The sequence below is a fragment of the Eucyclogobius newberryi genome, unplaced genomic scaffold, assembly GCF_026437365.1.
Source record: "Eucyclogobius newberryi isolate DKJ021-1_F unplaced genomic scaffold, fEucNew1.0.hap1 SCAF_19, whole genome shotgun sequence".
In the NCBI taxonomy this organism is placed as follows: Eukaryota; Metazoa; Chordata; class Actinopteri; order Gobiiformes; family Gobiidae; genus Eucyclogobius; species Eucyclogobius newberryi.
Genome location: NW_027315823.1, coordinates 7,085,059 through 7,111,323, shown reverse-complemented (window position 1 = coordinate 7,111,323; position 26,265 = coordinate 7,085,059). Strand labels below are relative to the sequence as shown.

Below are 26,265 nucleotides of genomic sequence, written 5' to 3'. Positions count from 1 at the left end.
GGGTTTAAGTGGGGTTTGAATGGGGTCTAGATGGGGTTTAAGTGGGGTTTGAATGGGTTTTAGATGTGAACCACTAGTGACACCAGCGGCTCTAGTGCAAACTGTCTTTGTGTCCTGAGGCGAGTTTGTCTTGTATGAATCTGGTGTGAGTGTGTGAATGATCGGTGATGGTCAGAGGGGCAGATGGTGCAGATAATGCAGATGGTGCAGATGTGCAGTCTCCGTCAGTCCCAGGGCAGCTCTGGCTACAGAAGTATCTCTCGCCAGATGTGGAGTGAATGAATAATGCAATGTAAAGCCAAAAAAGCGGCATATAAATCAAATGCATTATTATTTTTATTATTATGAAACCCATGGATATGTTTCATAAATGATAGTTTTCTGCTGCTGCCTCATAGGCAGGACTCGATTGTAAAGCTTTGATAAGACAAATTACCAATAAATTCTACATGTAAAATAAGTTTGTTTGGCTTTTGTACTATTTATGAAACCATGGGTATCGAAATGATGAGAAATTACGTCCGTTGCCATAGCGATGAACATTTCTCCCCCTGTCTGCGCTCCTCCCCTCAGTGGGACTGGCCAGGGAAGAGGACAGGTGGAAATTAGCTTGAGCATCTCTCCTGTCTCAAATGAATACACTAAATAAACTAAAATATGTAATATATTTTAAAATAAAACGTTGCGTATAACAAGAACCCCGTGAATACAGGACAATAGTAGAAAAACTAGACATCTTTAGTAGTTTGTTGTGCACATTTCTGTCAGTCCGTGAACACACCGCCGGTCGGCTCGGTGTGGCGCACTTCAGAAATCCGGACATTTTTACCGGCAACTTAACGCGGCGTGCGTCTCCCCTGCATTTCAACATGGAAAGAAAAGGTACAGTTCATAACAGCGCATTATATAATCCACAATCACCGCATTCACACCACGGAATATACATAATAACAATAATGTTCCTCTGCCAAGACACGTGAACGTTTGTTTACCTGAAGCGCGTAAGCCGTGAATGAAAGTGGACCACGCGCTTTGCTGTAGCTGAAGCTAGCCGTAGCATCTTAGCATCACAAGAAAAACAGACCGTACGACAAAACCTTTATAATTTAATCTGGACAGTGCAAACGTATTACTGGAGTATGTGTCAGGAATAAAACTGAACTGTCATTAAAATTAATTGTACGAGTTACACGGAGAGATGAGTGATGCTACTCGTGTTAGCATTGTGCAGAGCTAAACATCAGCTAGCACGTCTGAGAACCACAAAAACATCAATAAATATGTTTTAAAGTGCAACATAAAACAAACACGAGCTGTTACAAAAGTATGTCTTGTCCTGAACGTGCTTTAGTCATTTTAAGCCTCACGTTAAATGTATTGTTGTGTCATTTCACCTTATTTTATTCACGTTACACCTGTCCCCCCCCCAGTTCTCGCAATGCAAGCCAGGAAAAAGAAAAGCAAGCCAAGAAAACCTGGGAAAAGGTGTGTTTAGTTAATTTATTATTCAACTTATTGTCTTAATTACATGTGGTAACAATGTCAGCATCGTTTTGATTTGCTTGTGTGTTTATGTTTTGGTATTGTGATCATTAGATGGATGAATCATACATAATTGTGTAAACGGAGAACATCTGCATTTCAAAATAAAACAAAAACTACTGCGAGACATTGTAAAGAATAACGTGAAAAAGAGACGTAAACGTGTTGTCAGTCACAATATTAAATGATTCAATCGTGATTCCATGGAAAATTCATAAACAATATATCATTTTTATTTTGTAATATCACCACGTTGTCTAACTATAGACTATTATAAAACTAGTCATGATTGTTCCTTTATCCACTTGTTACTCAAATAATAATTGGAACTATGCTTTTTTAGGGTCAATATTTATCGTGTGCACTTTCACTTTGTAACGTCTTTAACTCTTTATCCATAATAAGTATTTTTTAAATGTCATTGTATGTTTGGAAAAGGGTTTACCGGGATTATAATGCTGTTTCTGTGTGTTTTTTACTTTTCGCCAGAACTGTAAAATGTGTTCTTGTAACTGTTTAGTATTTATTTTCAATACTTGCGTCAGCCGGTATCCGGATTTGTTTTATTAGACAACTTGACATAAGATGTTTGGTAAATGAAGGCGTTCGCTCAGAAGCGCAAAACCCGGAACAAACAGGAAGTGGGCGCAGAGCGACGAGAATGCGGGTTATCTCGTATGCTTCCTGCGCGGAGGAGAAGTCCTGAAGCTCCTCCGGCTCGCTCTCCTCTCCGTCTCCTTCCTTCTCTGTTCTCTCACTCCTCCGTCTCTTTCCTTCTCTGTTCTCTCACTCCTCTCCGTCTCCTTCCTTCTCTCTTCTCTCACTCCTCTCCGTCTCTTTCCTTCTCTGTTCTCTCACTCCTCTCCGTCTCCTTCCTTCTCTCTTCTCACTCCTCTCCGTCTCCTTCATTCTCTGTTCTCTCACTCCTCTCCGTCTCCTTCCTTCTCTCTTCTCTCACTCCTCTCCGTCTCCTTCCTTCTCTCTTCTCACTCCTCTCCGTCTCCTTCATTCTCTGTTCTCTCACTCCTCTCCGTCTCCTTCCTTCTCTCTTCTCTCACTCCTCTCCTTCCTTCTCTGTTCTCTCACTCCTCTCCTTCTCCTTCCTTCTCTGTTCTCTCACTCCTCTCCGTCTCCTTCCTTCTCTCTTCTCTCACTCCTCTCCTTCCTTCTCTGTTCTCTCTCTCCTCTCCGTCTCCTTCCTTCTCTCTTCTCTCACTCCTCTCCGTCTCCTTCCTTCTCTCTTCTCTCACTCCTCTCCTTCTCTCTTCTCTCACTCCTCTTCCTCTCCTTCCTTCTCTCTTCTCTCACTCCTCTCCGTCTCCTTCCTTCTCTCTTCTCTCACTCCTCTCCGTCTCCTTCCTTCTCTCTTCTCTCACTCCTCTCAGTCTCCTTCCTTCTCTCTTCTCTCACTCCTCTCCGTCTCCTTCCTTCTCTCTTCTCTCACTCCTCTCCGTCTCCTTCCTACTCTGTTCTCTCACTCCTCTCCGTCTCCTTCCTTCTCTTCTCTCACTCCTCTCTGTCTCCTTCCTTCTCTCTTCTCTCACTCCTCTCCGTCTCCTTCCTTCTCTCTTCTCACTCCTCTCCGTCTCCTTCATTCTCTGTTCTCACTCCTCTCCGTCTCCTTCCTTCTCTCTTCTCTCACTCCTCTCCTTCCTTCTCTGTTCTCTCACTCCTCTCCTTCTCCTTCCTTCTCTGTTCTCTCACTCCTCTCCGTCTCCTTCCTTCTCTCTTCTCTCACTCCTCTCCTTCCTTCTCTGTTCTCTCTCTCCTCTCCGTCTCCTTCCTTCTCTCTTCTCTCACTCCTCTCCGTGTCCTTCCTTCTCTCTTCTCTCACTCCTCTCCTTCTCTCTTCTCTCACTCCTCTCCGTCTCCTTCCTTCTCTCTTCTCTCACTCCTCTCCGTCTCCTTCCTTCTCTCTTCTCTCACTCCTCTCCGTCTCCTTCCTTCTCTCTTCTCTCACTCCTCTCCGTCTCCTTCATTCTCTGTTCTCTCACTCCTCTCCGTCTCCTTCCTTCTCTCTTCTCTCACTCCTCTCCTTCCTTCTCTGTTCTCTCACTCCTCTCCTTCTCCTTCCTTCTCTGTTCTCTCACTCCTCTCCGTCTCCTTCCTTCTCTCTTCTCTCACTCCTCTCCGTCTCCTTCCTTCTCTCTTCTCTCACTCCTCTCCGTGTCCTTCCTTCTCTCTTCTCTCACTCCTCTCCTTCTCTCTTCTCTCACTCCTCTCCGTCTCCTTCCTTCTCTCTTCTCTCACTCCTCTCCGTCTCCTTCCTTCTCTCTTCTCTCACTCCTTTCCGTCTCCTTCCTTCTCTCTTCTCTCACTCCTCTCCGTCTCCTTCCTTCTCTCTTCTCTCACTCCTCTCCGTCTCCTTCCTTCTCTCTTCTCTCACTCCTCTCAGTCTCCTTCCTTCTCTCTTCTCTCACTCCTCTCCGTCTCCTTCCTTCTCTCTTCTCTCACTCCTCTCCGTCTCCTTCCTTCTCTCTTCTCACTCCTCTCCGTCTCCTTCATTCTCTGTTCTCTCACTCCTCTCCGTCTCCTTCCTTCTCTCTTCTCTCACTCCTCTCCTTCCTTCTCTGTTCTCTCACTCCTCTCCTTCTCCTCCCTTCTCTGTTCTCTCACTCCTCTCCGTCTCCTTCCTTCTCTCTTCTCTCACTCCTCTCCTTCCTTCTCTGTTCTCTCTCTCCTCTCCGTCTCCTTCCTTCTCTCTTCTCTCACTCCTCTCCGTCTCCTTCCTTCTCTCTTCTCTCACTCCTCTCCGTCTCCTTCCTTCTCTCTTCTCTCACTCCTCTCCGTCTCCTTCCTTCTCTCTTCTCTCACTCCTCTCCGTCTCCTTCCTTCTCTCTTCTCTCACTCCTCTCCGTCTCCTTCCTTCTCTCTTCTCTCACTCCTCTCAGTCTCCTTCCTTCTCTCTTCTCTCACTCCTCTCCGTCTCCTTCCTTCTCTCTTCTCTCACTCCTCTCCGTCTCCTTCCTTCTCTCACTCCTCTCCGTCTCCTTCCTTCTCTCTCTTCTCTCACTCCTCCTTCCTTCTCTCTTCTCTCACTCCTCTCCTTCCTTCTCTGTTCTCTCACTCCTCTCCTTCCTTCTCTGTTCTCTCACTCCTCCCCGTCTCCTTCCTTCTCTCTTCTCTCACTCCTCTGTCCGTTCCTCACTTAATCTTGCCCTCTCTCTGTTCCACTAGATGTAGAATATTCACACATCACGATTTGCCACTCTCCCTTATCTGCCTCCCCTTTTGTAGCTTCTCCCGCTCGTCTCGCCTCACCCTTTATCCCTCTCTCTCGCCCCTCGTTTCGTTCTCTTTTCTTTCACTCCGTCTATGTTCTCTATTGTCGTCCGTCTCCGTTCTCTCCCTCCTCTAATCTGTGCTTTCTCTCTACCTTTCCTCTTCACTAGCTCTTCATCCCTCCCTTTCCATTTGTTTTTCCCTCCTATTTGTTTTCTTTCCCTCTTCCCTTTATTTTTCTCTCTACCCATCTATTTTCTCCCTCTCTCCCATCTATTTCCTCCCCTCTTCTCTCTCTCCTCTCTCTTCCCCCCGTCTCTCTCTTCCCCCCGTCTCTCTCTTCCCCCCGTCTCTCTCTTCCCCCCGTCTCTCTTCTCTCCTCTCCTCGTCTATATCATCTCTTCCCCCCTCTCCTCTCGCTCTCTCTTCTCTCCTCTCTCTCCGCGTCTCTTTCCTCCCTCCCTCTTCTCTCTCCTCTCCCCCCTCTCCCTCTCCACATTCTCTCACTTTCCTCTCTTTCTTTGTCTCCTCATAGTCCCCCTCGCTCCTCACAGTCCCCCCCTTCTTTCTTTCTTTCTCTCCTCACAGTCTCCCCCTTCTCTCTCCCCCATCTCCCCTCCCTCTCCTCTCACTCTTTCTCTCTCTCCTCAGTCTCCCCCTTCTCTCTCCCTCCATCTCCTCTCTCTCTCCTTTCAGTCTCCTCTCACTCTTTCTTTCTTTCTCTCTCCTCACAGTCTCCCCCTTCTCTCTCCCCACAGTCTCCCCCTTCTCTCTCCCCCATCTCCTCTCCCTCTCCACTCAGTCTCTCCTTCCCTCTCCTCTCACTCTCTTTCTCTCTCTCAGTCTCTCCCCTCTCTCTCCCCTCCCTCTCCTCTCACTCTCTCTCTCCTCACAGTCTCCCCCTTCTCTCTCCCTCCATCTCCTCTCTCTCTCCTTTCAGTCTCCTCTCACTCTTTCTTTCTTTCTCTCTCTCCTCAGTCTCCCCCTTCTCTCTCCCCCCATCTCCTCTCCCTCTCCTCTCAGTCTCTCCTTCCCTCTCCTCTCACTCTCTCTCTCTCCTCACAGTCTCCCCCTTCTCTCTCCCTCCATCTCCTCTCTCTCTCCTCTCACAGTCTCCTTCCCTCTCTCCACTCACTCTCCTCTCTCTCCCCCTATCTGCTCTCTCTCTTCTCTCTCCCTGTTCTCGTTGCTTTGCTTCTCGCTGCAGAAAGACACCGCTCTCATAAATTGTCCTGCTTGTGTCATGTGCAGTAGCTCTTGTGTAGCTGATCTGTAGCTCTTCTGTCGCGGCCTCTTCTTTAATGCACATTAGATTGAGTCTTTTTGGGTCATGTGGCTTTTGGATTGGATTGATTCCCTCAACATTGCAGTGGTCAAACTGGCCAGTGGTCTGACCTGCCAGTGAGTAACTCCTGTATTTGTGATTAGTCCAAAGAAGATTCGTTGATTGTTGATGTTGCTAAGTCCAGTAATGGTCAGAGCTGCTGCCATAAAACGCTCTGGGACATCTCTAGATGTTGAGCTCTGCATGGTCAGGACCTTTGCTGCAGGATTTGACCATGTGTTTATTTGTGTTAATGAGTTAACTATCATAAAGGACACACATTCTGCAGAACTTCTTTTGTTATTTTCCTTTAAACATGTTTGAGTTCCTTTCCTTTGCATTCTCATGTTTTTAGAGCTTAAAATAATGGCTCAGGATTTGGTGTTGGCACTCCCTCTAATGGCAGCATCAGGGAATTATCACAGGGAAACAAATCAAAGCTAGCTTGCCCCCGCATGCTAATGTAAATTGTGGTCAGAAAGAGTCTGGTGATGATTTGTAGACTTGTGGACAGCACAGAAGATCTCTTGTCTTAGACATCAGTGTTTTCTGGGGCTCAGAAGGTATTTGATGAGCGAACAACGTCTGTTTGGAAACGTTAAAAACTCAGACAATTTTGCACAATATATGACCTTAAAGATAGTTGGTTAAAAAATGTGTATATGAATTTGAAAATAAATTTAATTTAATGCTTCGTCTCTGCTGAAGCCCTGCTCTCTCACTGCCGAAGCCCCGCTCGCTCTCACTGCCGAAGCCCCGCTCGCTCTCACTGCCGAAGCCCCGCTCGCTCTCACTGCCGAAGCCCCGCTCGCTCTCACTGCCGAAGCCCCGCTCGCTGTCACTGCCGAAGCCCCGCTCGCGGTCACTGCCGAAGCCCCGCTCGCGGTCACTGCCGAAGCCCCGCTCGCGGTCACTGCCGAAGCCCCGCTCGCGGTCACTGCCGAAGCCCCGCTCGCTCTCTGCTGCTGAGTGGACTTCTCGTGGTCACGGCTGCGTTTATTGCATAACGTTCAACTCTTGTCCCCTGCTTCCACCTCCGCCTCAGAGTCTGTCTTTTCATGTTTGAATTGAATGTTTTAGGGGGAAATATAATGTTTTATTTACCTGAAAACTCACTGAATATTAAGTCGTTTTGGGTCCATTTTGTTCAGTCTCTGCTTGTGCGGCGATCAAACCCTCTCTCTTCAGCAGAAGCTTATCTGATGGTTTGTGGTTGGACATCACGGCCTAGCGTTTCTGATTTATCTGACACGCATGGAGATCGTATGGACCATGATTTACACGTGACGTCAGAGTGGAGCAGCTCTCTGCAGTTTCATGTCGGCGTTTGAGATTAATCGGAGCACATTTCCCTGAAGGAAACTGAAAAATAAAACTCTGCTCCTATTTATGCAGTGAACTCTCTCCAATTTTATATTAAACATGTCGCAGTTTGTTAGATTTACAGTACATACATGGGCTCATAGATGTTATACTTGATTTTAAATTGGATTAGACCTGTTTTTAGTCCTTGTTTACTTTGTTGTAAAGGGAGAAAACAAAGATTTAAAGGACTTTTACTTTGATAAATAACAAAACAATGTAATCATTAACCTGGCTAATCCTTATCATTATGAGCATTAATCTCTCTCCAAATGTATTTTATATCTTATTTTCTATTATTAAATGGCACGTTCAAATGGGTGAATGCCATAACATAGATTCTCCCCAAAGTGTGATACATTTTTGGGCCAGTGAAGGGGGAAACTGCGACTCTTCTGCTGCTGCTGTTGTCCCTCACCTGCAATGCAGTGCCGCTCTGCTCCGGCCAATCGCGGCGCAGCGGGGGCGGGGCCTGGAGCTGTCAACAGCCAAGGAGACTCGACGGTCAGAGACAGAGCGAGCAAGAGGCAGAGTTGGAGAAGGAGAGGGAGTGAGAGAGGGACTGGGTCTTTCGCTAACGTGTGAGAAAAGTCGGCGCGCTCGTTCACTCTGCACGGCGACAGTCTCCACGGCGACGCTCCGGCCGTTAACTTTTCATTTGGAGGCGGGAAAGCGCGTTCAGTTCCTTCATGGATTGAGCGTTTTCACCCCCTTCCGTGCTCCACGGTGCCACTTCTGTCCATGGGAATTCGGGCTTCATGCAGGTGAGCGCGGTTCGGCATCGACGCGTTCGTCCCTCTCGACTTTGCGTTTTAATCAGTCGAAAATGTCTTGCGTCTCGATGTGCAGAGCGTCGAGAGCCTTTTCGTTTGTTCCGCTTCAGTCTGCAGGAAATCGAGCTTTGCGCAGGCGACACTAGGGATGTAAATGTTCAGACGAGACGTAGGAAAATCAGAGTTGTGTTTGTAGTTTGTGCCGGGGGGAAACGCTGTGTCGGCGTTACTGCAGCAGCAAAGTTGACGCAGGGACAAAGTAATTAAGAGGTTTTCTATTTTAAACTTATCGCATGGGAGTTTAATCATGTGTGAATGACCTGGATGAACTTAAATAGAAATAACTTAACCGAGTATATAGTTTTTGGATGAAGTTGCTGTCGTAGAAAGTACATGAGCTGATGACTATATTTAAAACAAGACCAGGACTAAACTTAGTACTACATTTAGTCAATTAGTCAGTTTAATTTGAGACTCTTGACAAACAATATTAAATTCATAAAGGCATTTGTATTTTGCATAAGCATATTTTAGTAGTCTTCACTTTTCCAATGATCATCTCCATTGCACAGTGACACTTTAAATGCATTTATAACCAAATAAAAGTGGAACCATGGCAACTAAAAGCTTTGTTTGCAGTGAGGAAAGTCAAATCGTTATCTGTCCTTAAGTGAACGCTCGTAGTTTTTTTACGTTTCTTGTAACTGATTCTTGCATTTCATAACAAGTCTGGAACGGCGTATTCCGAGTGTGTTTTTTAGGTCAATATTTTTGCTTGGAGTATCATTTTTATGGCTGCGGCGTCCTCGTCCGCTGCAGGTGCTCGGGGTCGGCCGGTGCAGAGACATTTAGTGTTTAAGCAGTTGTGGATTTTGTAGTTGTCTGTGATTTATGTTTATGGCTTCATCTATTCGGCCTTTTGTGAGAAAACTCTCGATTCAGTCTGGATGGAAGACGCAATACCTTTAGCTTTATTTTATGTCGTCAAAAGTATCAATCCACAAAAAAAATTCAAAGTATCAATACCACAGGACGAGGTCAGACCTTTCCTGAATATCTTTTACCATTAAAGCGAGGACTATTATATGGGTTAAGTGTTTTTAAATGATCATCTTGCTGGCCTAATTGTTACATTAATGCAGATGTAGTCAAAATGCAGTCTAAACTTGGACTAACCCCAACCAAACCCATGTCCAGGCCAAGTCTAACCCTGGATTAAAACCAGGCTGAAGCAGAGAGTTCTGGAAAAAGAAACACAATCTTGTAATACATCATTTTGTATTTTGTTTGAGTAAATGTCCCAATCAGAGCGTCGGTTGCGTTTGGTCCCGCTTCGAGGTTTCTCCCGGCGCTGGAGTCTCGTGATCTGTCGCGCAGCTGCTAAAACGGGGCCGGACGCTTGAACCGTTTACGCTGACACTTTCGCACGGAGATGTCAAAACAGTTATTAAGCAATTACGCCGGCACGCGACCGAGCGCTTTGTCGTGGCGCTGAAGACCCTCGCCCAGCATTTGTGAACCACGACACGGGTGGATTCAATATCAGGCCGTACATAAACAGTGTTCGCTTATAGCACACGACTCTGAGGCAGCTGCTTAAGCCGTGAGCGACTCGTTATAGACTCCAGATCATGTGTGACCTGCTCTAGTTAGCACGCTGCAGGTGGACTCCTTAAAAGTCTTTATTTTTATTTAGACCGGACCTGGACGGGGGGTTTAAGGCCGGTGTCTACTGCACGGTGCCGGCGGTCTTTATTGGAAAAGTTGCTGCCAAAAAAAGGGACTTTTCCACAAACATGTCATTTTATTGCCTGTATTGTTCCGCGAAATGGCAATGTATTTTGTATTTTATTTTGGAAGAGAGGAAGTGATGTTTCATAATAGATTCAGATGAAACTTAAAGTCCATCTGACGGGTCGGACGACTCATTGAACTAAAATACAGTTAAGATTTAAATTAAGATTTTAAATGTTGCTAAAAAGTTGATCAGAGTAGCAAATTTTTTAGGTTTATAATTTCACTTCCTGTTTGTAATTGACATCACACTGGGAAATTACCAAGCAAACATTGGGCAAAAACCCAAATAGTGCAACAATTTTATTTGATTTTACAATGTATGAGAACACCTTTTATTTTGTTTTAGAATGTCAAAAAATGTGTTTATTTTGTGTACATTCTGCATGAACTTTGCCTGGTATGAGTTTACATAGCGTGATGTCACTTCCTGTAATTTTTGTTTTACAGATTTCTTTACTTTTCTCCACAAATACCTACTCGATCGGTGTAAAACTATCATTTCTAATTATAACAAGTATAAATGCACCAAATAAAGTAAAAATTAGACAATCGTGAAAACCTGCCGTACGTCACTTTAAAGATGCTTTTATTTTTGCACATATACAATTTAAAGTAGGTGAAAGAAGCAGCGCGTGGATTAATATTTCATATATGCACTGTGCAAGTTTGACTGAATTAAAACCTTGCGTAAAATCCAGTCCTTTTACATAAAACGAATGCAGAGCTGGGTCTTTTCTCGTACATTTAGGTCCATATCGTGAACACGCTGGGTTTAAACGTTAATCCCGTTTGCTTCAAGTCACTGCCGCTGCATTTTAATACTTTGAATTGTTACGGCGCCACGTTTACTCTGCTCTGAAAACCTCGGGGCGCCGTTTCCAAACCGTGAAAGGACGAGGCCGGTAGCTTAAGACCGTTGATTGTTAATTAGTCCGTAGCGCTCACGAAACCCTTTGGCACGTTTTATGAGTCAAGCAGCCAATATCGCTTAGATCGAAGAAATGCTTTATAATTAGGTTCTTTTAGCTTTTACGATATCATCTTTGTGGAGAGAAGGAAATTGACTCTGATTACTCACTTTAAACATTACTAATAAATTATATCTATGTACGAATTGGGACTTTATTAGCATTTTAATCAATGTGTCAACAAACGGCCGCAACACAATTACACGAGTCAGCACTTGGAGAAAAATTAAGCCATTTCAGTTCAACCTCTCGTCCGAAAAATAGACATAAATGCAAAGAACCTGATTTTTATTTGGCAGTTTTTGTAAAATTGCACTTTATTTTGTTTTTCAGAAAGAAACGGAGAATGAAAGAAAATTAGTCAAAATTGAGACATTGCAAAGAAAAAGGAGACTTTGTACAATCATCAAAATAATAATAATCAAACGAACTGTATTGAAGGTTGTAGTGCCACAGTTTCTCATTTGCTCTTGCAGCGTCTTGTCGTTTTGTGCCTTTGATGGACACAACCATTTGGCTAAATGTAGTTCTTGTCCTTTTGTAAATTGCAGTCCAGTCTGGTTAATGCTCCGGAGGCAATTTGGATTTTTCAATGATTTAGCTTCCGACTCGGTAAATAGTTGTCAGATATTACGTTGTGTTTTCTTTGTTGCTTTCTCAAGAGTGTTCGGTTCGGTCGCTCTCTTCTGCCTTGATTATTGTCAGTTATTTGTGGCTCGTGTCAGTGGGAGGCGTGTGGAGGAGTGACTCACACTTTCCTCACTTGTGAAGCTGTGATGCACCAGCCGCAGTCGCACAGGAATGTCATTATCTCCTCCTCGCAGGTAGAGGCCGGGCTCCTAGAAAGCCTCTCCCCGCCGAAGGATGACATCAAAGTTAACTAACACGTTTTTAAAGGCGTTAAAACGTGAAGTTTGTTTTGCACATTCTGAGCATCACCGCCATAATTTTTTCTCAACTTTTAGAGCCCAGAGCGGAATTTACCATCACAATAAAGCTAACAGAAATGAGCGCGCTAACGGATGCGCTATATTCCTCCTTCACGGAGAATAAAACGCTTTGTTCGTGGGTTTTAGCTTCCGGGTTGGGTGCAGTTTTCATTTTGCAAGATTTTATTTTTTGTTAAATGTTGACACAATTGTTGTAATTTTTCATACTTCTGATATCCGTTGGTAATTGGTTGCAAGCAGCACACAGCGGTCTCATTTTCCATCCTTTTAAAGTGCACATATGACTTATTTTCTTTGGGTATTTATGCCTGTTGTACTTGTAAATTATAGTTTTAAACCAATCGAGCAGGTATTTGTGGAGAAAACGTTGAAAAATCTGTAGATACACTCATTCCAGTCAAAAGTTTATGCAGAATTTACACAAAGAAACAACTTTTTTGACTCGACATTAATTCAACAAAATAAAGTCACTCTCTTTGTATTTGTCAAATTAAGACAATGGTGACATTAGATGAGTTTTTGCCCAGTGTTTGCTGGGTAATTTCCTAGTGTGATGTCATCAATTACAAAAAAGTAAAAGTATAAACCTAAATGTGCCATTCTGGGATAACATTTTCATATTTTTTTAGCAAAATTCCAAATGTTTATCTTGACTGCATTTTACTTCAATGAGTCGTCCGACCTGTTGGAGGCACTTTATAATTGACCTTATTAAAGTGGCTATTTTAACGTTTGATCATTTATTCTGATGAACACTGAGCACTTTCCCCATGATACAAATCTACAGCTTGATCTGAGGTTCTGGTGTAAAACCTTTTGACAAACGTCTCCAAACACGGGTCATAAGAGACGTTTTGCGCTCCCTTCAGACGACCCGTGTGCGTTGACGGATCGCCGTGTTCACGTGTCGTTTGTTTTGTGTTCCTCAGACCAGAGCCTCCGGGACGCGGTGGCGGTGGAGGGGGAGGAGGTTCTCAGGGCCAGGGCGACTCTCCTCTGCCCGAACAGGACGATGAAATCCTGGGCTCAGACGACGAGGAGCAGGAGGACCCCAACGACTACTGTAGAGGTAATGCATTCGGAGGTTGGAATATAACTGTGGCCGTGGCTGTTCTGGGGCTCACCGACTGACTATATGTATAACTTGTATATGTACTTATGTACTAGAGTAAAAGTACAGTTACATGGCTAAAAATGGCTGTTGCGCTGTACTACCTCCTGTGAGTTTGAATGTAACGAGCACAAATACACGGAGAGGATTGTACTTTACGGCTTCTTCAACGCCACAAACGAACTCGCACCACTTAAAACATAAGAAGAAAACTGGACCGAAGCACGACATTGAATTGAATTGAATGTATTAATGTCACAAACACTGACGGTACAAACTTTTTTAAAATCGAATATTGAGCCAATGGAAAAAAAGTATGTTCAACACAAATTAACTGTACATTTGATCACACTGTGTGCTTTTATCATTTCTGATATACAGTATATTCAGACCCTTCTAAAACTACTATCTTATTTGCTAGTTTTAGCACCAATTACCGTATTTTCCGGAGTACAAGTCGCACCAGCCAAAAAATGCATAACAGAAGAAAAAAACATACAAGTTGCACTGGAGTATGAAATGCTGTTGCAAGTGTGAAAATAAGGCAAGGCAAGTTTATTTGTAGAGCACATTTCATACACAAGGCAATTCAAAGTGCTTCACACAGCAGGAAAAATGCATTAAAATCACAAAGAAATTACAGGAACAGAAATACGATAAAATTAACTAAATAAAAATTAATTAATAAAAAAAACACCTAGCCACAAAGGGTAACTCTTTTTTTAAATCAGTCCAACTGATGGTATGTACTTTTACACGTCCAACGTGTTTCGGAGTCCAACTCCCTTTTTAAATCAGTCCAACTGATTGTCTAAACTAATGAAATCACATAAAAGAGAGAAGAGTGCAAATAAAAATCCTTTCAGTCATATGCGCAGCTAAACAAAACAGTTTTTAGCTTAGATTTGAACGTTGTCAGAGTAGAAGCCTGTCTCACATCTTCAGGAAGACTGTTCCAGATTTTAGCTGCATAAAACTGAAATGCAGATTCCCCATGTTTAGTCTTGACTCTGGCACCAGCAGGAGGCCGGTCCATGTTTAGTCCTGACTCTGGCACCAGCAGGAGGTCCGTCCATGTTTAGTCCTGACTCTGGCACCAGCAGGAGGCCGATCCATGTTTAGTCCTGACTCTGGCACCAGCAGGAGGCCGTTCCATGTTTAGTCCTGACTCTGGCACCAGCAGGAGGCCGGTCCATGTTTAGTCCTGACTCTGGCACCAGCAGGAGGCCGATCCATGTTTAGTCCTGACTCTGGCACCAGCAGGAGGCCGGTCCATGTTTAGTCCTGACTCTGGCACCAGCAGGAGGCCGGTCCATGTTTAGTCCTGACTCTGGCACCAGCAGGAGGCCTGTCCATGTTTAGTCCTGACTCTGGCACCAGCAGGAGGCCGGTCCATGTTTAGTCCTGACTCTGGCACCAGCAGGAGGCAGGTCCATGTTTAGTCCTGACTCTGGCACCAGCAGGAGGCCGCTCCATGTTTAGTCCTGACTCTGGCACCAGCAGGAGGCCGCTCCATGTTTAGTCCTGACTCTGGCACCAGCAGGAGGCCGGTCCCTGAGGTCCTCAGAGTCCGAGATGGTTCATATGGCACTAACATGTCCAAGATGTACTTTGGTGCTAGTCCATGGAGAGACTTGTACACAAGCAGAGCTGCTTTAAAGTCTCTTCTCTGAGCCACAGGGAGCCAGTGCAGAGACCTGAGAACAGGACTAATGTGATGGTACTTCCTGGTTCTGGTCAGGACCCGAGCAGCAGCGTTCTGGATGTACTGCAGCTATTTTACAGCTCGTTTGGAGAGACCAGTGAACAGGCCGTTACAGTAGTCTAATCTACTGGAGACAAACGCATGGATAAAGTCTCTCTAAATCTGGTTTTGACACTATATTTTTGATTTTGGCAATGTTTTTTAGATTGTAAAAAGCTGCTGATGTTATTGATTTGATGTGGCTGTTAAAGTTCAGGTCTGAGTCCATTATTACCCCCAGATTTCTAACTTGGTTTGTAGGTTTTAGAGCGAGACTCTGGAGGTGACCGCTAACACTTTCTCTTTGTTTCTGTGGGCCAAAAACGATGATTTCAGTCTTGTCTGAGTTCAGCTGGAGAAAGTTGTTTTGCATCCACAAACTGATCTGTTGGATGCAGTGACAGAGTGAATCCACTGGTCCATAGTCACCTGCCGACAGTGAAACATAGATCTGAGTGTCGTCTGCATAATTGTGATAGGACACATTTTCACTGCGTATCAACTGACCTAACGGCAGCATGTAGAGGTTGAACAGAAGGGGACCCAGGACTGACCCTTGGGGCACTCCACAGGTCAGGGTCATGTGGTCTGAGACACAGTTAACAATTTCAACAAAGTACTTCCTGTCTTCCAGATAGAACCTTAACCAGTTTAGGGCTGTGCCAGTGATGCCCACCCAGTCCTCTAGTCTCTGTAAGAGGATCCCATGATCGACAGTGTCAAAAGCAGCACTCAGATCTAACAGAATTAAGACTGAGGCTTTGCCCGTGTCAGTGTTCAGGCGGATGTCATTTGTCACCTTGACAAGAGCAGTCTCAGTGCTGTGATGAGGTCTAAAACCTGACTGAAAAACATCAAATGAGTTGTTTATTAAGAGGAAATCTGTGAGCTGTTGGTAAACAACCTTTTCAAGGACTTTGCCCCAAAATGTCAGATTAGAAATGGGCCGGTAATGACTCAGTACTGCGGCATCAAGACTGCTCTTCTTTAGGAGAGGCTTTATGACCGCAGTTTTCAAAGACATTGGGAATGTTCCAGATTGAAGCAACATGTTGACTATGTGAGTAAATGGTGCTAACAAACTGTTCAGCACAGACTTAAGAAATCTGATGGGTAACACATCGAGGCAGCATGTAGATGAACTCAGACTGGTGATGATCTCATGGACAGTTTTGTCAGTTACAGATGCAAAGTGAGTTAGCTCTAAGTTTCTTGGGGGTTTTAGGGTTATTTTTTGCATTGTGGGATTTATAGCATCTTTAATGCCCTGAACTTTGTCATTAAAGAATAATGCAAACTCATTACACTTGGATGTGGAAATGAGTTCTAACGGCAGCTGAGCTGGAGGGTTTGTTAATCTGTTTACTGTGGCAAACAGGACACGCGAGTTGTTACTGCAGCTTCCAATTATTTCAGAGAAATATCTTTCCCTAGTTCTACATAAAATTAAGTTGTACATGTTCAGCTTCTTTTTGTGAATCTCTTTTTGAACCTGGAGCTTTGACTTGTGCCATTTCCGTTCGGCCCTGCGGCACTCCCTTTTCTGTGCCCTGACCGAATCATCATTTCCCCATGGCGCCTTCTGCTTATTTTTAACCATTTTAGCCTTCATAGGGGCGATGGTGTCCAGAACATTCAAAACACTAGATGTAACAGAGTTCAACAAATCATTTACATTAGAACATGAGACATTTTCAAAGTTTATCATTTCCGTAAACGGCGCACCTGTGCCATCATTTATGTGTCTCCTCTGAACAACTGCAGGACCAGCCGGTGGTTTGGGAGAAACAGACAGGTCAAAGAAGACACAGAAATGATCAGACAGAGCAGCATCATAACAAATAATATCACATATAAGTCGCTCCGGAGTATAAATATAAGTACAAGTCGCACCCCAGCCAAAACTATGAAAAAAGGTGCAACTAATAGTCCGTACAATACGGTATTCGAATCACATGACCCTAACCCTAACCCAAGTCTTTTTTTTTTTTTTTTTTAAATTGAAAGCACCCATTGATATTTGTTGTCTGTTTGTTGACTGTTTATTTTCTTGTCACCTCCAGGCGGGTACCACAACGTGAAGATCGGGGACTTGTACAATCAGAAATACCACGTAATCCGAAAACTGGGATGGGGCCATTTCTCCACCGTGTGGTTGGCCTGGGACATACAGTGAGTGGGACACGATTCATAGCGTTTTAATCTCAAGTATTTTGCCTAATTTTAAAATCTATGTCGATGTTTTTTTTATTTTAGGGAGAAGCGTTTTGTGGCGATGAAGGTGGTGAAAAGTGCAGAACATTATACGGAAACGGCCATGGACGAGATCAAGCTGCTAAAATCGGTAAATCGCAGAGGTTTTGTTGTAATCGCATGCTTTTTTGTGCTATGTTATTTTAGTTGCCTTCTCTTATAATTTAGCTAATCTTTTCTCATTTATTGACATTTTTTAGGTGAGAAACACAGATCCCAATGACCCAAACCGAGAGCGTGTGGTGCAGCTTCTCGACGACTTCAAGATCTCCGGCGTGAACGGCACTCGTATCCTTTTCACACGCTGCAGTTTTGTGTATATTTATTTATATATTCCCGTCTTTTATTCTTGTGTCGTCACGTCGAGCGTCGCAAAGTCTCTCACACCAAATGTTGCAAGTAGTAAGGATGGAGCAGCAATTACTCGCTTTCCTCCTCGACTTCTCTCCTCCTCGACTTCTCTCCTCTTCGACTTCTCTCCTGTTCTCTCTTCCTCGACTTCTCTCCTCCTCGACTTCTCTCCTGTTCTCTCCTCCTCGACTTCTCTCCTGTTCTCTCCTCCTCGACTTCTCTCCTCCTTGACTTTTGTCCTCCTCGACTTTTGTCCTCCTTGACTTTTGTCCTCCTCGACTTTTGTCCTCCTTGACTTTTGTCCTCCTTGACTTTTGTCCTCCGACTTCTCTCCTCCTCGACTTCTCTCCTCCTTGACTTTTGTCCTCCTCGACTTCTCTCCTCCTCGACTTCTCTCCTCTTTTACTTTTGTCCTCCTTGACTTCTGTCCTTCAGATGTGTGCATGGTGTTTGAGGTGCTGGGTTATCACTTGCTCAAATGGATCATCAAATCCAACTACCAGGGCCTCCCTCTGCCCTGCGTCAAGAGCATCATCAAACAGGTGAGATCTGACCCACCTCCCCCTCCATCCTCTCTCTCCTCTTCATCCTCTCCATCCTCTCTCAGCTCTTCATCCTCACCATCCTCTCCATCTTCATACTCTTCATCCATCCATCATCATCATCATCCTCTCCATCTTTATTTTCTCCATCCTCTCCATCATCCTCTCCATCCTCATCATTCTCATCATCCTCTCCATCATCATCCACTACATTCTCTTTCTCCTCTCCATCCTCACCATCATCTTCATACTCTTCATCCATCCATCACCTTCATCCATCCATCTTCTCCATCCTCTCCATCTTCTCCATCCTCAAGACCTGTTCTTTTACAGAAGTTGACACACTTAAAGACTGTTTCATGTTTGGTGGAGAAGTCCCTGTGGTTGGCCCTCTTCTATCTTCCTGGTTCTGACGTTCTTCTCGTTCCTCCAGGTGCTGCAGGGCTTGGACTACCTCCACACCAAGTGTAAAATCATCCACACGGACATAAAGCCAGAGAACATCCTGCTGACGGTGAACGAGGCGTACATCAGAAAGATGGCGGCTGAGGCGACGCAGTGGCAGAAGGCGGGCGCGGCTCCTCCCTCAGGATCTGCAGGTCGGACCAAACTCTGCACCGTTTACCCTTGTGCCAGCGGGTTCTGCACCGTTTACCCTTGTTGCCAGCGGGTTCAGGGGTTTGAGTGGCATGGCGCTGACCATCGGGAGCGTGCGATTGGTTCATCAGCTCTTTACAGTCAGAGCGAGGGCAGTAAACACCTGAGCTGCAAAATATACTGCAGCCTGTGTTTTTACAGTATTGAACTGTTAATCAGGACTTCTTTTCCACGTTTAGTCCTGCATCAGCCCAAGATTTAATTAATTTAAGACATAACAAAGTGCTTTTTCTCTTGTTTTCTTGCGGAGAGGTCACATGCTTGAGGAGCGGTCATTTGTTTGGTGTCAATAATCGTAATAATAATAATAATAATAATAATCGTCCATTAAACGGCCCAAACTGACCATGTGAAATAATTGCGTCTCAAGTCAATTAAAAGCACATTAATTGAGTCACTTGACTTTAACCGAATGTCAGAAAAGTGATGCCAGTTTGCCACACATAAAGTGATTGTATAAGTAGTAAAATGTGTTATACTTTTTATGTTTAATAACCTTTTAATGTCCATAGTTCTTAGCTTACATCAGGCTGTTTGTAGTTTAATACTCGTGTGGCGTTTGTGCTTCTCTGGAGCTGTGCCAAAGCTAAAGTAATGAACTGACTCAATACTTTTCTGATTTCATTTCCATAATCCATCATTTATTTAGCGTCTGTGCCAAATACATTACAATTACCGAAATCAACCCAGCTTTTAGTTGGCCGTTTGTTTTAATTTGCCCTGAATGTTCTGGCGTTAAACTTGTCTGTCATTTATTCGATTGCAGACGTTTTCGCGGATCCAAAATAGCTTGAGAAACATTCAAACAAACCGCAGCAGCCGGCCTTTCCGCAGAGCTGACCTGTGACATGGAGGAGCTCTGTTGGTTCGGTGATTCTCCCGCCGATGAGTCGCCAGACGACGAAGTTTTGTAAATGATTATTTTGCCTCCTTAACGGCGTCTGGAAAACCCACGGTCGGTTCTGCTCGGAGTGACTCACCGACGCTAATATTAGACGCGATGGCGCGGCTGATGGGTTTTTGGATTGGTGCGCAGCTCGTTTGTCGGTCTAACGTTCTGTTTTGTCTCCTCCGCAGTGAGCACAGCCCCGGCTCCCAAAGCGGTAAGTACCCAAAAAATATTTAGGATGAACGTGGATGTGGTGGAAGTAACGGTGGCTCTCCGGTCTTTCTGTCGGACTAATTTGCAGCACGTGTCTCTAAGAACGAGGATGTTCTCGTTGCAGTCGTAGCGTCCGTCTGTGGCGTCCGTCTGTAGCGTCCGTCCGTAGCGTACGTCCGTAGCGTCCGTAGCCTGTGTCCCCGCAGCCTCCGTCCGTAGCCTCCGTCCGTAGCCTCCGTCCGTAGCCTCCGTCCGTAGCGTCATTAGTAGGAAGTAGCAGCAGTAGTAGTAGGAAGTAGCAGTTGTAAACAAATAAGGTTCAATATAACTTACTGCAGCAACTAACAATTATTGTAGTGGGCTTAGTCGACAAATCCAATGATTATTTCTACTGCAGATTGAAAGTATGGAGAATATTTATTTGAGTGTTTTTTTGTGTGAAAATCTTTTCACAATATTTGTTATAACATGTGTGATTGTCTTGTCTCAGTTATTTATGGATCAGTTTTGTACTATCTTTATGGGCGATTCAGTCTTTTTGAGTTATATTTTCCCTCCATCTGAAATTATGACATAAACACAACTTACACATGATTCTGAACAGATTCAAATGTTAAATATTGAATTATTGACCGTGTCTAAAGTTGGCGTGTCCATTATTTCTCAGCAGCAAATGGGCAAAATGTCAAAGAATAAGAAGAAGAAGATGAAAAAGAAGCAGAAAAAGCAGGCGGAGCAGCAGCGGCTCCAGGAGGGCGGGGCCGCTGAGGAGGGCGGGGCAGCAGAGGAGGAGGGCGGCGGGGCAGCAGAGGAGGAGGGCGTGGCAGACGTTGAAACGGCAGTAGCAGCAGCAGAAGAAGAAGAAACTGTCCCGGCCGAGGAGGAAGAGGAGGAGACGACGGAGACCACAGAGGATTCAAACTCCTCCGTGACCATGACCTCGTCCTCCACGCTGCAGGACCTCAGCGCCAACGCCACAGGTACCGGTCTGCCCTCCCACCAGAGGCTCGCCAGTTCAGTTTTACCAGGAGAAATCCCCACCGACATTGTCAACCTCATTTATAAGAGAGTTCGATTCGAACTCATCACAGAAAACGACTGCCAAAACACAATTATTCCTTCTACCTCAATATGATAGTTTATTCTTTAAAGCGCCCCCTACAGTTCGGACGACTCATTGAACTAAAATGCAGTTAAGATAAGTATATTTTTAATTTAGCTAAAAATTAGAAAAATGTTTTCCCAGAATAGCACATTTTTTAGGTTTTATAATTTCACTTCCTGTTTGTAATTGACATCACACTAGGACGGGGGCTACTCACCAGGATGAGTCAGCCTGGTGAGTGTCACAGCACGCTTCCCTGTTTCAGCTCCTCCTCCAGGAAGCACTCTGTACCCGTAACACGCCCCCCTCCTACGAAACGGGGAAAACGACACAATATGGGATCTTTTAACGACCTGAACCTTTCTCTCTCGCAGAGCCCAGCCCAGCGGAGCCCACCCCTTCACCCGACATGGCCTCGCCAAAGCAGCCGTCCTGCCAAGAGACCACCATGGAGGTAAACTGCAACGGACTCGCCCCCGCGACCCCCGACGCCGAGACCCCCGGCTCGGAGACCCATGACGCCGAGACCCGTCCCGAGACCCATGACGCCGAGACCCGTCCCGAGACCCATGACGCCGAGACCCGTCCCGAGACCCATGACGCCGAGACCCGTCCCGAGACCCATGACGCCGAGACCCGTCCCGAGACCCATGACGCCGAGACCCGCCCTGAAACGACGCGAGAGCTGACCGAGGATGAGCGGAACGCTAACCGGGCCGACGCCAGCCCCGACGACGACAACAACAATGCCACAAACGCCACGATACGGGACGATGCCGCGCAGATTTGTAACGGGACTGAAGCAGCGGCGAAGGAGGAGGAAGAGGAGGGGCCGCAGACGGAGGTGGGGAGCAAGGACACGACGGAGCGGAAGAAGGAAGACGAGATGGAGACTCAAGGAGACGCCAAGACCAAGGAGGAGGAGCAGGAAGCGGACAGCGGTACGTTTTAGAGCCGGGCAGCGCCGAGGTTTGAGCGCTCACCGTGTTTTTTATTCCATTTCGGCCGAATATTGTGTCTTTGACGATCGACGATGTGAAAAACGGGTCAAATCGAGGCCCCGCCCACCTCGACAGAAGCTTTTTGTAGTGTTATTCCCGCGTTTCCTCCGAGACTATTGACCGGAGAGGAAAACGATGATAAAATAATCAACGATACCGAGGCAGATTCCAAACATTACTAATTTATTAACAAATACTTTGCATAATTTTATTTATTATAACGTATCATTTACACTAAAGATTATCCACAAAAGCTTTATTTGTCATGTGAATATCCTTAGCAACCGAAATGTCAACGATGATCGAGACGACTGTTTGAGGATGGTGGTAATAAAGTACCCATAGTTTAGTACAAGTATTGATTATTTTAGAGCCGGGTCAATACCATGACTGTAGCACAGCAGATATCAAAAGTATCAGTACTTAAAATCAATTGGCACGATTTTAATTCCCATCACGTACAAATCATTGCAGGCCATTTATTCAAATGTAATTAGCATTTTCCCCTCCCACTTTCATAATGATACATTTATTAATTTTATTATTCTGGTTTATTGTTTCTTTTCTATCATTATTAATATTTAAATGAAGATCAAAACTCATGGAAAACTTTTTGCTTGGAATATACGTCTGAATGTTTTGGGAGGTTGTGTTTTTCCTCTTAAAGCGCCCCCTACAGGTCGGACGACTCATTGAACTAAAATGCAGTTAAGATAAACAATATTTTTAATTTGCTAAAAATTAGCTAAATTATAAAAAATATAATCACAGAATAGCACATTTTTTAGGTTTATAATTTCACTTCCTGTTTGTAATTGATGACATCACACTAGGAAATTACCCAGCAAACAACACTGGGCCAAAAATCTAATGTCATTCTTTTAATTTTGCAAATAAAAATACATGAGAGATACTTTATTTTGTTGAATTAACCTTTTAGAGTGAAAAAAGTAGTTTCTTTGTGTAAATTCTGCATAAACTTTGACTGGAATGAGTGTCCCTAGTGTGATGTCGCTTCCTGTCATTTCATTTTTCAACATTTTCCCCATAAATACCTGCTCGATCGGTGTAAAACTATAATTTATATGTACAACAGGTATAAATACAACAAATAAAGTTAAAATTAGACAATGGTGAAACCCTGTCATACGTCCCCTTTTAAAACTCCGTAAACGCGGCATGTGTTTTTGCTCTTCCCAGAATCCTCCAGTAATCTGCTGGTGAACCCGCTGGAGCCCGTGAACGCCGACAAGTTGCAAGTGAAGATCGCCGACCTGGGCAACGCCTGCTGGGTGGTACGTCTCGAGCACGACACGGGACCCTTTTAATCGTACTGGACGGGACCCCTTTAATCGTGACGTCCATTTGATTCCTCCCCCTCTCTCTGGTCCGCAGAACAAGCACTTCACGGAGGACATCCAGACGCGGCAGTATCGCTCCCTGGAGGTGCTGATCGGCGCCGGCTACAGCACGCCGGCCGACATCTGGAGCACGGCCTGCATGGTGAGGACCCCGCCGCGACAGACCACCCTCACGTGGCAGAACACCTCCACGTGGCACAAATGCTCTGGTTTTAAGAAGAACACGGTCAAAAAAGGCAGATTTTATACCGGTTTCCCCTTCATTTTTTCCAAACTAGCCTCAGTTTGGTCCGGGTTTTGTCCCTGTTTAGTTTTTAGATTTGAAATAACTGAAAATATTGTGTCAAATAAGGCTGCAACGATCAATCTGTTAAGTGTGAGTAGTCGACTGTAAAATAATAATAATATCGTATTTTCCGGAGTATATCTAGCCAAAAATGCATAATAGAGAAGAAAAAAAACATAAGTTACACTGAAGTATGAAATGCGGTTGCAAGTGTGAAAATAACAAGTAATATCACATAAGTCGCTCCGAAGTATATGTATAAGTTGCATCCCGGCCAAAACTATGAAAAAAGGTACGACTTATAGTCTGGTAAATACGGTAATCATAGTCGTGTGTGTGTGTGTGTGTGTGTGTGTGTGTGTGTGTGTGTGTGTGTGTGTGTGTGTGTGTGTGTGTGTGTGTGTGTGTGTGTGTGTGTGTGTGTGTGTGTGTGTGTGTGTGTGTGTGTGTGTGTGTGTGTGTGTGTGTGTGTGTGTGTGTGTGTGTGTGTGTGTGTGTGTGTGTGTGTGTGTGTGTGTGTGTGTGTGTGTGTGTGTGTGTGTAATTAAACCCTTTGTATAAATGTGTTTTCAGGCCTTTGAGCTGGCGACGGGAGATTATCTTTTTGAACCACATTCTGGTGAAGACTACTCCAGAGACGAAGGTCAGTGACGGTCATAAGTAATAATTATCAATAAAGTCGCCTCTTTTCTAAATAAACCGTGTTGTAAATGAACGACGTTGAATAAATGGCTGGAGGAAAGTCTTGTAGTAAATTTGGAGGACGATGTATTTTTCATTGTAGTTATTTAGTTATTTGCTTAGCCTTTCTATGAGTACTTTAGACCGTGTGTGTGTGTTTCAGACCACATCGCCCTCATCATCGAGCTGCTGGGAAAAGTCCCGCGGAAACTCATCACGACGGGGAAATACACCAAGGAGTTCTTCACTAAGAAAGGTGAATGTTCAGAAGCAGCGGTTTGTTCTCAGACTGAGGAGCAGAGGGGAGGGGAGGAGTGAGGTGGAGGAGGTGCAGAGATGAGGGGGAGGTGCAGAGGGGCAGAGAGGAGGGTAGGTACAGAAAGGAGGAGCAAAGGGGATGGGAGGAGTAGCAGAGGGGAGGAGGGAGGGGAGAAGTGGGGCAGAGAGGAGATGCAGGGAGGGGGGGCGGAGCTGGTAGGAGGGCAGAGATGAGGGGGAGGGGCCGAGGGAGGGCCGTTGCAGAGGAGGCAGGTTACTACTAATGGCAGTAAGAGCCCACATTTCCCCCGCTCTTCTCACTCCTCCGTGTCCCCCCCTTGTTTCCTAGGCGACCTCCGTCACATCACGAGGCTGAAGCCGTGGGGCCTGAGCGACGTCCTGGTGGAGAAGTACGAGTGGTGCAAGGACGAGGCGGCGTCCTTCAGCAGTTTCCTCCTGCCCATGTTAGACTTGGTCCCCGAGCGGCGAGCCAGCGCGGCCCAGTGCCTGTCCCACGCCTGGCTCCGCCGCTGACGACCGCCGCGCCCCACCCAAACCGGCGAGGACGACCGCCACCCCCCCACCCCCAAACCGCCGATGTCACAGACTATTGGACGCGACCCGGCCCGCCCTCGCCTCACACCCTCGTACCAAAGCAAGATCTGCAGTACTGGAAACACGTCTTCGCTCGGCTTTTTCCACGTAGATTAGGCGAGTTTTGGTTATTTCGCAGCCGTAACTCCACCCACAAAGGCGCAGGCGGAGTCTGAAGACGCGTGGACCGCCTTGTGTCGGCATGGAAACAAAAACGCATCATAGACTCGCCCCCTGTCTTTACACGCTTCGGTTCTTTTGCGTCATCTTGTTGCAATTTGAAGCAGTAAAAAGAACGCCGGGGCCGACCAATCAAATCACAGAGCTCGCCCTGACCCCGCGCTGCATTTTCCCCTTTCAAACAACACGAATCATGTAAAACCCGTGTATTTAGCCCCGTTTAGAGGGTCCTCTCCCCCAAAGAGCACGTGTAAACGTTTTGATATTTATCATCTAAACTCCAGCTCTTGACATAACTGGCCTTAAAAATCTAGTTTAAAGACTGTAAAATGTAAATAACCTTCACATTCCTTATTTCTCTGGAAATGTGTTGGCGGTTTTCGTTCAAAACCGATCAAAAGCACGGTTATTCGCCTCTTCTATCGCCATGGAAACGAGCAGGCGACAGTGCGACTTCCCGTTAACACGCACTTACTTTTCCCTCTTTTAAGCCCTGATTTAGTGTTTTTTTTTTTTTTTTTTTTTCACGTTTCCTGAAATCGTCCGCACATTTTTCCAACACTGACCGTTTAATCCTCCGTTCCGATTGGCCCGTCGCACTCGCTCCAACGCTGTGTGAAAATCGATGAGAGCGATTGATAACGATTTGTTTTTTCACAGATAAAGTGCATCGGGACAAAAACGTGGCACACGTTTTAGGAAAGATTTTACCCGACATACGTTTAGTCAAACCTGAATATAGACGGTAGATATTAAAAACATAAACTTATTCTTATCTCCTCGGGGAAAGTTAAGTGTTTGTGACTCGTTTCAAATCAATATCAAACAAGAAAATAGACAAAAAAAGCTTTGGTTCTTGAAAATATTGCAGCACTGACGTCTATTTTTATATATTAAAAAGAATAAAACGTGGCTGCTTCTTCTTCCCAAATCCTTTTTCCAGATCCGTCTCCATTTTTTAATAAAAAGACAATTGTACATTTGTAAACAAGTGGAATACGGTGCCATAGCAACGCTCAAAAGCTGCGCTGAGCCGAGTGGATTCACTCTACACTCACCGGCCACTTTATTAGGTACAGCGGTTCTGAACGGGGACGAAGC

The 26,265-nt window shown here is 45.1% G+C and overlaps 1 protein-coding gene across 2 annotated transcripts; it reads left to right on the top strand.

Annotated features, from left to right (window-relative positions):
* Positions 1-771: 771 nt before the first annotated feature.
* On the top strand, positions 772-25,480 carry LOC140365250 (SRSF protein kinase 1-like). 2 transcript variants are annotated; one of them, XM_072451548.1, is made up of 16 exons: positions 772-882; positions 1,431-1,485; positions 12,868-13,007; positions 16,857-16,965; positions 17,050-17,137; positions 17,247-17,334; positions 17,833-17,939; positions 18,373-18,538; positions 19,674-19,699; positions 20,366-20,678; positions 21,178-21,744; positions 23,005-23,099; positions 23,200-23,307; positions 24,025-24,094; positions 24,296-24,388; positions 24,740-25,469. In XM_072451548.1, exons 1-16 carry the CDS (start codon positions 870-872, stop codon positions 24,922-24,924), a joined length of 2,223 nt encoding a protein of 740 aa, XP_072307649.1. In that variant the 5' UTR covers positions 772-869; the 3' UTR covers positions 24,925-25,469. The 2 variants fall into 2 exon arrangements, with proteins under 2 accessions (XP_072307649.1, XP_072307650.1); XM_072451549.1 differs by lacking the exons at positions 772-882; positions 1,431-1,485 and adding an exon at positions 8,040-8,214 and having other exon boundaries at positions 24,740-25,480.
* The last annotated feature ends 785 nt before the right edge of the window (positions 25,481-26,265 follow it).